Genomic DNA, 11,999 nt, shown 5'->3' with positions numbered 1-11,999 from the left:
GATTCAGAGAGCTCAGGATCTAGGTCCTATCTCCACATGAAAAGTGTTACACTAGTGTCCTCTTATGCTCCAAGGAGAGACAGAGTTCAATAATTATAAAAATGATAAGCATTATAACAAATATTTTGCATATCTTAAAGTATTTTCTAGCTGTATACTTAGGGAACTTGAAAACACTAATTAATCCTCACAAACTACATTGGACACTAGTTAATATATTCCTTAACTGAGTTATGCAAGAACCAAATCATAATGCAGTCAAAACCTAAACAGAAAAATGTGTTTTATTCAGTAGACAGAAGCTACCAGTGAATATACCCACTGGAGTAAGAAATTGGCCACCACAAGGTTTCAAGGAAACAATACTTTCCAACTAATTAGACTGAAGAGAAACTTAGTTTTTATATATGAACCAAATTAGGAAAATTCTGGATACATTGTGCTCCTAATTTCAGGGTGAGTCTGTAATAATATCTTCATGCATTGTTAATCAGAACATGCAATGGAAGCCTATCTGTAACTACTGTGACTACTTAGTATGAAGGTTAGGCATACTTCAGTGTTAATGAAGGTGATTCACGGAATTAAAAAGTCACATCAAATAAAGTACACAAGAACATTAAAAAATCTCAAATTCATAAAGCACATTTTCCCTTGTTTTTATTATGCAAGAATAAACAACATCCTTGGCAAAATAACCTACACTTCTTTCTCACTAATGCCAGTGTTTAGTAATTTATCCCCAAGTGTGGCAGTTAGCCTTTAGGAAGCATACATTGAAGAAGGTGACAGGGCAAGGGGGAAAGACTTACATGTCATTTAGTAGGATGCTATTTATTATAATTTAATATATTGTAAAAACTATGTATATTTAGAAGTGCTAAGTTGAAAGGGTCCAGTGTAGCAAAGCATTTTATTTTCACTGATATTTCTTAGAAAATAGGAAAAAGATCTTTAATCTTGGTTACAGATACATACGTTTGCTATTAGGAAATTCCATTTCCTTTGGATTCTGTGCTACATTAATCAAATCTAAAAGATATAATTACTAAGTAGATATACAATGCTTTCTCAGCATCTGAAATACTAGGTTATATCTAAGTCTAAGTGAAACTATATTTAACTTATAAGTTAGAATTATATAATGTATCAACTATACAATAGCATATTCTGAAAAATCTAATAGTGCTGCATGAAATTATATAGAGGTATGTATAAAAATAGGTAATATCCCTAAAATATTTTGCAGTTACAGTTTTTCCTGCTGGGAAGTTTACCACACTGCCAAGATATATGTATGAAATGTTTGCTCAGAAAAACAAAATTAGAAAATATTCCTCTCATACCAACTCACTAAATGTAGGAATATATAATCAAAACTGGCTTTCAAAAGCAATACAAATATATAAAGATACCTATATGTGTGACAAACAAGAAAACATGGACTGTTGATTAGTTTTGAATGGGCCCCACATTTATAATTAATTAAAATACATATATATGTATTATACATATATAATATATATATGACCAAAATCACTCATAAGAACAAATACATTGCCCCCTTGCTCTCCAGGTTTTTTATTGACAGTCATCACCCATCTTTTTCCAGGATTATTGCCTGACATAACAGAAATTCCACTGTTTGTTCTCAACAAAGCAGTGAAAGAGAAATCTCTCTCTTCATTCTCCTGTCATGACCCATGTTCTGGGCTTGTGCTTTTGGAGGAGTCTTTGATCTGCAGCAGGTCTCAGAGGCTTGTCTCCCGGAGGAACATAGTGCCAATGTTGTAGGAAACCTTTTTTATTTTCGATGAAGAAAGAGAAGGCTTTGGCTGCTTAGGACCAGTTCTTACCTCCAGGAAATAGCAGATCCCAGGGATTTCTTTTGGAAAGTTGTCTGGAAGCTCTTCACGGGACCGAGGAATGAATGTGAAACTTTCTTCTCGTTTTAATAATCTAAGAAGAAAATATATAATGTGAATCATATAGGCAGAAGAGATGGGAAAAAATGGACACAAACTTTACAGAATCAGGAAGCCTATAAAAGACTGTGCGTGCATGTGTGCTCAATAATGTCTAACTCTTTGTGATTGCATGGACTGTAGTCCCCCGGGCTCTTCTGTCCATGGGATTTTCCAGGCAAGAATACTGGAGTGGGTTGCCATTTCCTCCTCCAGGGTGTCTTCCCAACCCAGGGATTGAACCTGTGTCTCCTGCATTGGCAGGCAGATTCTGTACTACTGAGCCACCTGGGAAGCTCAATAGTAATAAATTAAAAAAGCAAAGTTGCTCCTGGTACTACTTGAAAATATTTGTTCAAAGTTGATTTGATTTTTTTTCTAAACAAAAGGCTAAAGAAACTGCATAATACACGTTTTTATGCAAACATGCAAGATTTACCCTTCTGTTTTAAAAATCTGCCTAAATTCTGGAACATTCCTTCAATGTTTTATAGACTCTGAGTAAGCTTTAAATCCTGTGTCATTCACATAAATTAAGTTTTTAGCTTTGTAGAACAGTCATAACTCAATATATGTGTGCTATCTGGTTACTATTTTCTATCAATACATATTTTGTAAACTTATTACATTTATTTGTCAAACAGATTTACTCTTCCAGTCATAAAGACAATTTTCTAGTATACTAATATTGGAGATTTATTCTTGTCCAGTTCTAGGAAAGGTTCAGTTTAATAACCATACATAGAAAAGTGTCCTAGCATTTCAATTTTTAAAACTATTTATTTATTTATTTGGTTGCATTTAGTGGGTCTTGGTTGCAGCACACAGGATCTTCACTGCGTCATGCAGGATATTTCCTTGTGGTATGTGGACTCTCTAGTTGTGACATTCGAACTCCAAAGGAAATGGGCCCAATAGTTGCAGCTCACAGGCTCATTTGCTTCAGGGCATGTGGGATCTTAGTTCCTCAACAAGGGATCAAATCTACATCTCCTGCATCATAGGCAGATTCATAACAACTGGACCACCAGGGAAGTCCCCAGCAATTCAATTTAATTCAACAACTCTTTTTTTTACCCCCATTTATTTTTATTAGTTGGAGGCTAATTACAATATTGTAGTGGTTTTTGCCATACATTAACATGAATCAGCCATGGATTTACACGTATTCCCCATCCCGATCCCCCCTCCCACCTCCCTCTCCATCCGATTCCTCTGGGTCTTCCCAGTGCACCAGGCCTGAGCACTTGTCTCATGCATCCCACCTGGGCTGGTGATCTGTTTCACCCTAGACAATATACATGTTTCGATGCTGTTCTCTCGAAACATCCCACCCTCGCCTTCTCCCACAGAGTCCAAAAGTCTGTTCTGTACATCTGTGTCTTTTTTTCTGTTTTGCATAAAGGGTTATCATTACCATCTTTTTACATTTCATATATATGTGTTAGTATACTGTATTGGTCTTTATCTTTCTGGCTTACTTCACTCTGTATAATGGGCTCCAGTTTCATCCATCTCATTAGAACTGATTCAAATGAATTCTTTTTAATGGCTGAGTAGTATTCCATGGTGTATATGTACCACAGCTTCCTTATCCATTTGTCTGCTGATGGGCATCTAGGTTGCTTCCATGTCCTGGCTATTATAAACAGTGCTGAGATGAACAACTCTTATAGGTTGCTAATTATTGCCCTAGAAAAGTATCCTAGATACTGTTGTGAATATATTGATAGGCAGAACACAACAATCTAAGAAGCTTAAAGTTTTGTCAACAGACACAGACACAGAGAAAAAAGAAACAGAAAGTAAAAAACTGAATAAGCAAAGAAAAGTCACAGTAATATAAAAGTGATATAACACAAAACACAATAGTTCAGTGGTTAAAGATACAACTTCCAATGCAGAAGACACAGGTTTGATCCCTGCTTGGGAAACTAAGATTCTGCATGCCGTGGGGAAACTAAACCTGCACGCCACAACTTCTGAGCCTGTATGCCTCAAGTAGAGAGCCTGCTCACTGCAAATGCTGAGCCCATGACTCTGAAGCCCATACCACAGTGAGAGAGAGGCCCATGTGCTGCAATGAAGAGCCTGCATGTCATGGAGATCCTGAGTGTCTCAGCTAAGACTCAACACAGCCTACAAATATATAATATATATACACACACACACATACACACACATATGGGCTTCCCTTGTAGCTTGGGTGGTAAAGAATCTACCTGCAGTGCAGGAGACTCTGGTTCAATCCCTGGGTTGGGAAGAGCACCTGGAAAAGCGAATGGCTACCCACTCCAGTATCCTTGCCTGGAGAATTCCATGGACAGAGGAGGCTGGTGGGTTACAGTCCATGGTGTCATAAAGAGTCAGACATGAATGAGTGACTAACACACACACACACACATCAATTAATTAGCTAAAAATGACCAAAAGGCTAGATGCCATAAAAAAGGTGAATCCACAAAGGTGTGGAAGTTCAGAGAGCGTTTACAGTGGGAGGGCTATTAAACTTTCATGAATGAAATGGTATTTAAAGATGGGCAGAACTTCAACAAATGAATGTAGGGAGCAACATAATCAAAAATTTAGATACAAGAAAATTATGATCAGGATCAACATGTTCTAATCATTGGATTTTATTTTAGAATGACATAAGAGTGAGAGTTAAAGCTGAAGCAGTAGGTTAAGACAAACTTTGAAGTCTGAAACTAAAACTTTAGACTCTATTTGGAGGCACACTAGAGCTACACCTATCACCTTTTCCCTAGAAACAACTCATTTTCCTAAGACAGGTAAATGTTAACAGGAGATTGAAGTTATGCAGGGTAAGTGACAGAGAGAAGGCAAAGTCAAAAAAGCAGTTAGTGCAAGCAATGTTTGAAAAATGTAAGATCATTACACAACAATAATAATCACCTTTACATTAAAGAGGGAAAAAACATGTCTTCTCAAATATTCTTAATGGATAAAAATATTATTTGAAAATAATAGTAGGCAGTATTAAGAATTCTTAAAATGTGAGCAATCTATATTCACTTTTATGAATGGCAGTTGAAATATTTTGTCTTGTAAAAGTTATTTTTAAAACATTTTATTCTTATTTGTTCAATTTATTTATTTAATTTGATTTTTATTTCATATTGGGTATAGTTGATTTACAATGATACATTAATTTTAGGTGTATAACAAAGTGGCTCTTTTTCAGATTCTTTTCCCACATAGGTTACCATAGACTATTCAGTAAAATTCCCTGTGCTATAAGTTGGTCCTTGTTGATTATCTATTTTATATAAGTGGTGTATATATGTTAATCTTAAACTCCTAATTTACCATTCTGTCTCATTATTCTCCTTTGGTAACTGTAAGATTGTTTTTGAAGTCTCTGATTCTGTTTCTGTTTTGTAGATAAATTCATTTGTATCTTTTTAGAGTCCACATAGAAGTGATAGCATATGATATTTGTCTTTCTCTGCCAACTTCGTTTTGTGGTCATCTCTAGGTTCACCCTTCTTGCATCAATTAGCAGTATTTCATTCTTTTGTATGGCTCAGTAACATTGCATTGCATATATTTACCACATTTTCTTTATCTATTCATCTGTCAATGGATATTTAGGTTGTTTCCATGTTATGGCTATTGTAAACCATGCTGCAGTGTACATTGTGGTGCTTGTATCTTTTGAATTATGGTTTTCTCCAAATATATGTCCAGAAGTAAGGCAGTGTTGGCACTGGAAGTAGAATCCAGACCTGTTAATTCCTAATCAAGCTTCAGTTCAGTTCAGTCACTCAGTCGTGTCCGACTCTTTGCGACCCCATAAACAGCAGCACACCCCTCCCTGTCCATCACCAACTCCCAAAGTCCACCCAAACCCATGTCCATCTAGTCAGTGATGACATCCAACCATCTCAATCTTCTGTCATCCCCTTCTCCTCCTGCCCTCAATCTTTCCCAGTATCAGGGTCTTTTCAAAGGAGTCAACTCTTTGCATCAGGTGGCCAAAGTATTGGAGTTTCAGCTTTAGCATCAGTCCTTCCAATGAACACCCAGGACTGATCTCCTTTAGGATGGACTGGTTGGATCTCCTTGCAGTCCAAGGGACTCTCAAGAGTCTTCTCCAACACCACAGTTCAAAAGCATCAATTCTTCTGCACTCAGCTTTCTTTATAGTCCAACTCTCACATCCATACATGACTACTGGAAAAACCATAGCCTTGACTAGACGGACCTTTGTTGGAAAAGTAATGTGTCTGCTTTTTAATATGCTGTCTAGGTTGGTCATAACTTTCCTTCCAAAAAGTAAGCGTCTTTTAATTTCATGGCTGCAACCACCATCTGCAGTGATTTTGGAGCCCAGAAAAATAAAGTCAGCCACTGTTTCCCCATCTATTTCCCATGAGGTAATGGGACCAGATGCCATGATCTTAGTTTTCTGAATGTTGACCTTTAAGCCAACTTTTTCACTCTCCTCTTTCACTTTCATCAAGAGGCTCTTTAGTTCTTCTTCACTTTCTGCCATAAGGGTGGTGTCATCTGCATATCTGAGGTTATTGATATTTCTCCCAGCAATCTTGATTCCAGCTTGTGCTTCCTCCAGCCTACCATTTCTCATGATGTACTCTGCATATAAGTTAAATAAGCAGGGTGACAATATACAGCCTTGACTGTACTCCTTTTCCTATTTGGAACCAGTCTGTTGTTCCATGTCCAGTTCTAACTGTTGCTTCCTGACCTGTATACAGATTTCTCAAGAGGCAGGTCAGGTGGTCTGGTATCCCCATCTCTTTAAGAATTTTCCAGTTTATTGTGATCCACACAGTCAAAGGCTTTGGCATAGTCAATAAAGCAGACATAGGTGGTTTTTTAGAACTCTCTTGCTTTTTTGATGATCCAGTGGATGTTGGCAATTTGATTTCTGGTTCCTCTGTCTTTTCTAAAACCAGCTTGAACATCTGGAAGTTCATGGTTCACGTATTGCTGGAGCCTGGCTTGGAGAATTTTAAGCATTACTTTACTAGCGTGTGAGATGAGTGCAACTGTGAGGTAGTTTGAGCATTCTTTGGGATTGCCTTTCTTTGGGATTGGAATGAAAACTGACCTTTCCCAGTCCTGTGGCCACTGCTGAGTTTTCCCAATTTGCTGGCATATTGAGTGCAGCACTTTCACAGCATCATCTTTTAGGATTTGAAATAGCTCAGTAAGAATTCCATCACTTCCACTAACTTTGTTTGTAGTGATGCTTCCTAAGGCCCACTTGACTTCACATTCTAGGATGTCTGGCTCTAGGTGAGTGATCACACCATCGTGATTATCTGGGTTGTGAAGATCTTTTTTGTACAGTTCTTTTGTGTATTCTTGCCACCTCTTCTTAATATCTTCTGCTTCTGTTAGGTCCCTACCATTTCTGTCCTTTATTGAGCCCATCTTTGCATGAAATGTTCCCATGGTCTCTCTAATTTTCTTGATGAGAACTCTAGTCTTTCCCATTCTATTGTTTTCCTAGATTTCTTATTGAGGTATAACTGACATACAGCACTGTATAATTTTAAGGTGAACAGCTGAACTTACTTACAGCATAAAATAGCTACCACAGTTTAGTGACCATCTAAGTTTAGTGAACATCTTATGCATACATGCTCAGTCGCTTCAGTTGTGTCTGACTCTTTGTAGCCCTATGGATTGTAGCCCACCAGGCTTCTCTGTCCATGGGATTCTCCAGGCAAGAATACTACAGTAATCCCCTGCCCTCCTCCAGGGGATCTTCTGGACCCAGGGATCAAACCTGCAGCTCCTGCATTGCAAGAAGATTCTTTATCATGAGCCACCGGGGAAGTCCAGTGAACATATCATAAACATACAAAATTAAAGAAAAAAAAGAAATCCCTTTGATGAGAACTGAGGGTTTACTCTTAACAACTTTCAAATATAACATACAGCCCTGTTAATTACAATTTTTTTTGTATTGCATCTTACATCCTCAGTACTTATTTTTCTTATAACTCTTAGTTTATACATTTTGACTACATTCATCCCATTCCTGCTCCCTCCAACCCCTTCTGGTAACCACAAATCTGACCTCTTTTTTTATGTTTGTCTAGTTTTTTTTTTTTAATATATCAATATTTTACTTTTATTTAAATTTTTATATATTATGCTCTTTTAGCCATTTACCTGATGGGTAAAATAAGCAAGGTTTTTTATTATTATTATTATTTTTTTTTTTCCCAGTGGGTTTTGTCATACATTGATATGAATCAGCCATGGATTTACATGTATTCCCAATCCCGATCCCCCCTCCCACCTCCCTCTCCACCCGATTCCTCTGGGTCTTCCCAGTGCACCAGGCTGGAGCACTTGTCTCGTGCATCCCACCTGGGCTGGTGATCTGTTTCACCATAGATAGTATACATGCTGTTCTTTTGAAATATCCCACCCTCACATTCTCCCACAAAGTTCAAAAGTCTGTTCTGTATTTCTGTGTCTCTTTTTCTGTTCTATATATAGGGTTATCGTTATCACCTTTCTAAATTCCATATACATGTGTCAGTATGCTGTAATGTTCTTTATCTTTCTGGCTTACTTCACTCTGTATAATGGGCTCCAGCTTCATCCATCTCATTAGGACTGGTTCAAATGAATTCTTTTTCATGGCTGAGTAATATTCCATGGTGTATATGTACCACAGCTTCCTTATCCATTCGTCTGCTGATGGGCATCTAGGTTGCTTCCATGTCCTGGCTATTATAAACAGTGCTGCGATGAACATTGGGGTGCACGTGTCTCTTTCAGATCTGGTTTCCTCAGTGTGTATGCCCAGAAGTGGGATTGCTGGGTCATATGGCAGTTCTATTTCCAGTTTTTTAAGAAATCTCCACACTGTTTTCCATAGCGGCTGTACTAGTTTGCATTCCCACCAACAGTGTAAGAGGGTTCCCTTTTCTCCACACCCTCTCCAGCATTTATTGCTTGTAGACTTTTGGATAGCAGCCATCCTGACTGGCGTGTAATGGTACCTCATTGTGGTTTTGATTTGCATTTCTCTGATAATGAGTGATGTTGAGCATCTTTTCATGTGTTTGTTAGCCATCTGTATGTCTTCTTTGGAGAAATGTCTGTTTAGTTCTTTGGCCCATTTTTTGATTGGGTCATTTATTTTTCTGGAATTGAGCTGCAGGAGTTGCTTGTATATTTTTGAGATTAATCCTTTGTCTGTTTCTTCATTTGCTATTATTTTCTCCCAATCTGAGGGCTGTCTTTTCACCTTGCTTATAGTTTCCTTTGTAGTGCAAAAGCTTTTAAGTTTCATTAGGTCCCATTTGTTTAGTTTTGCTTTTATTTCCAATATTCTGGGAGGTGGGTCATAGAGGATCTTGCTTTGATTTATGTCGGAGAGTGTTTTGCCTATGTTCTCCTCTAGGAGTTTTATAATTTCTGGTCTTACATTTAGATCTTTAATCCATTTTGAGTTTATTTTTGTGTATGGTGTTAGAAAGTGTTCTAGTTTCATTCTTTTACAAGTGGTTGACCAGTTTTCCCAGCACCACTTGTTAAAGAGGTTGTCTTTTTTCCATTGTATATCCTTGCCTCCTTTGTCAAAGATAAGGTGTCCATAGGTTCGTGGATTTATCTCTGGGCTTTCTATTCTGTTCCATTGATCTAGATTTCTGTCTTTGTGCCAGTACCATACTGTCTTGATGACTGTGGCTTTGTAGTAGAGTCTGAAGTCAGGCAGGTTGATTCCTCCAGCTCCATTCTTCTTTCTCAAGATTCCTTTGGCTATTCGAGGTTTTTTGTATTTCCATACAAATTGTGAAATTCTTTGGTCTAGTTCTGTGAAAAATACCGTTGGTAGCTTGATAGGGATTGCATTGAATCTATAGACTGCTTTGGGTAGAATAGCCATTTTGACAATATTAATTCTTCCAATCCATGAACACGGTATGTTTCTCCATCTGTTTGTGTCCTCTTTGATTTCTTTCATCAGTGTTTTATAGTTTTCTATGTATAGGTCCTTTGTTTCTTTAGGTAGATATACTCCTAAGTATTTTATTCTTTTTGTTGCAATGGTGAATGGTATTGTTTCCTTAATTTCTCTGTCTGTTTTTTCATTGTTAGTATATAGGAATGCAAGGGATTTCTGTGTGTTAATTTTATATCCTGCAACTATACTATATTCATTGATTAGCTCTAGTAATTTTCTGGTAGAGTCTTTAGGGTTTTCTATGTAGAGGATCATGTCATCTGCAAACAGTGAGAGTTTTACTTCTTCTTTTCCTATCTGGATTCCTTTTACTTCTTTTTCTGCTCTGATTGCTGTGGCCAGAACTTCCAACACTATGTTGAATAGTAGTGGTGAGAGTGGGCACCCTTGTCTTGTTCCTGATTTCAGGGGAAATGCCTTCAATTTTTCACCATTGAGGGTGATGCTTGCTGTGGGTTTGTCATATATAGCTTTTATTATGTTGAGGTATGTTCCTTCTATTCCTGCTTTTTGGAGAGTTTTAATCATAAATGAGTGTTGAATTTTGTCAAAGGCTTTCTCTGCATCTATTGAGATAATCATATGGTTTTTATCTTTCAATTTGTTAATGTGGTGTATTACATTGATTGATTTGCGGATATTAAAGAATCCTTGCATTCCTGGGATAAAGCCCACTTGGTCATGGTGTATGATTTTTTTAATATGTTGTTGGATTCTGTTTGCTAGAATTTTGTTAAGGATTTTTGCATCTATGTTCATCAGTGATATTGGCCTGTAGTTTTCTTTTTTTGTGGCATCTTTGTCTGGTTTTGGAATTAGGGTGATGGTGGCCTCATAGAATGAGTTTGGAAGCTTACCTTCTTCTGCAATTTTCTGGAAGAGTTTGAGTAAGATAGGTGTTAGCTCTTCTCTAAAGTTTTGGTAGAATTCAGCTGTGAAGCCATCTGGTCCTGGGCTTTTGTTTGCTGGAAGATTTTTGATGACAGTTTCGATTTCCTTGCTTGTGATGGGTCTGTTAAGATCTTCTATTTCTTCCTGGTTCAGTTTTGGAAAGTTATACTTTTCTAAGAATTTGTCCATTTCATCCAAGTTGTCCATTTTATTGGCATAGAGCTGCTGGTAGTAGTCTCTTATGATCCTTTGTATTTCAGTGTTGTCTGTTGTGATCTCTCCATTTTCATTTCTAATTTTGTTAATTTGGTTCATCTCCCTTTGTTTCTTAATGAGTCTTGTTAATGGTTTGTCAATTTTGTTTATTTTTTCAAAAAACCAGCTTTTAGCTTTGTTGATTTTTGCTATGGTCTCTTTAGTTTCTTTTGCATTTATTTCTGCCCTGATTTTTAAGATTTCTTTCCTTCTGCTAACTCTGGGGTTCTTCATTTCTTCCTTCTCTAATTGCTTTAGGTGTAGAGTTAGGTTATTTAATTGGTTTTTTTCCTGTTTCTTGATGTAAGCCTGTAATGCTATGAACCTTCCCCTTAGCACTGCTTTTACAGTGTCCCATAGGTTTTGGGTTGTTGTGTTTTCATTTTCATTCATTTCTATACATATTTTGATTTCTTTTTTGATTTCTTCTATGATTTGTTGGTTATTCAGAAGCGTGTTATTTAGCCTCCATATGTTTGAAGTTTTAACAATTTTTTCCCTGTAATTGAGATCTAATCTTACTGCACTGTGGTCAGAAAAGATGACTGGTGTTTGTCTAGTTTTGAAGTATAGTAGACCTACAATATACTATTTTGGCTTCTGCTATGCACAGTAGTGATTTGATATTCTATACACATTTCAAAATAATCACCATGATAAGCCTAGTTACCATATGTCATCATATAAATATATTACATAATTATTGAAATATTGCCCACACTGTACATTTGATAATCATAACTCATTTATTGTGTAATGAGAACTTTGGGTCTCTTAATCTTCTTCAACTATTTCTCCTGCCCCCACATCTTCCTCTCTGGTAGCTATCTGTTTATTCATGGTATCCATAATGATGTTTTTGTTTATGTTTGGCCACTTGTTTTGTTTTTTAGATTCCACATAAAAGT

At 36.9% G+C, this 11,999-nt stretch overlaps 1 protein-coding gene across 1 annotated transcript in view; it reads right to left on the bottom strand.

The window, feature by feature from the left end:
- Positions 1 to 1,575: 1,575 nt before the first annotated feature.
- The window catches only part of GUCY1A2 (guanylate cyclase 1 soluble subunit alpha 2), a 431,015-nt gene continuing 420,591 nt past the window's right edge, over positions 1,576 to 11,999 (bottom strand). The window contains exon 8 of the mRNA XM_061125587.1: positions 1,576 to 1,959. Within this exon, the coding sequence (XP_060981570.1) occupies positions 1,752 to 1,959 (208 nt within the window). The 3' untranslated portion in view covers positions 1,576 to 1,751. The remainder of the gene's footprint in view (positions 1,960 to 11,999) is intronic.

This window comes from Dama dama, chromosome 1, assembly GCF_033118175.1.
Source record: "Dama dama isolate Ldn47 chromosome 1, ASM3311817v1, whole genome shotgun sequence".
Classification (NCBI taxonomy): Eukaryota; Metazoa; Chordata; class Mammalia; order Artiodactyla; family Cervidae; genus Dama; species Dama dama.
The sequence above is the reverse complement of the archived record's forward strand: the minus strand, read 5'-3'. Positions and strand labels throughout refer to the sequence as shown.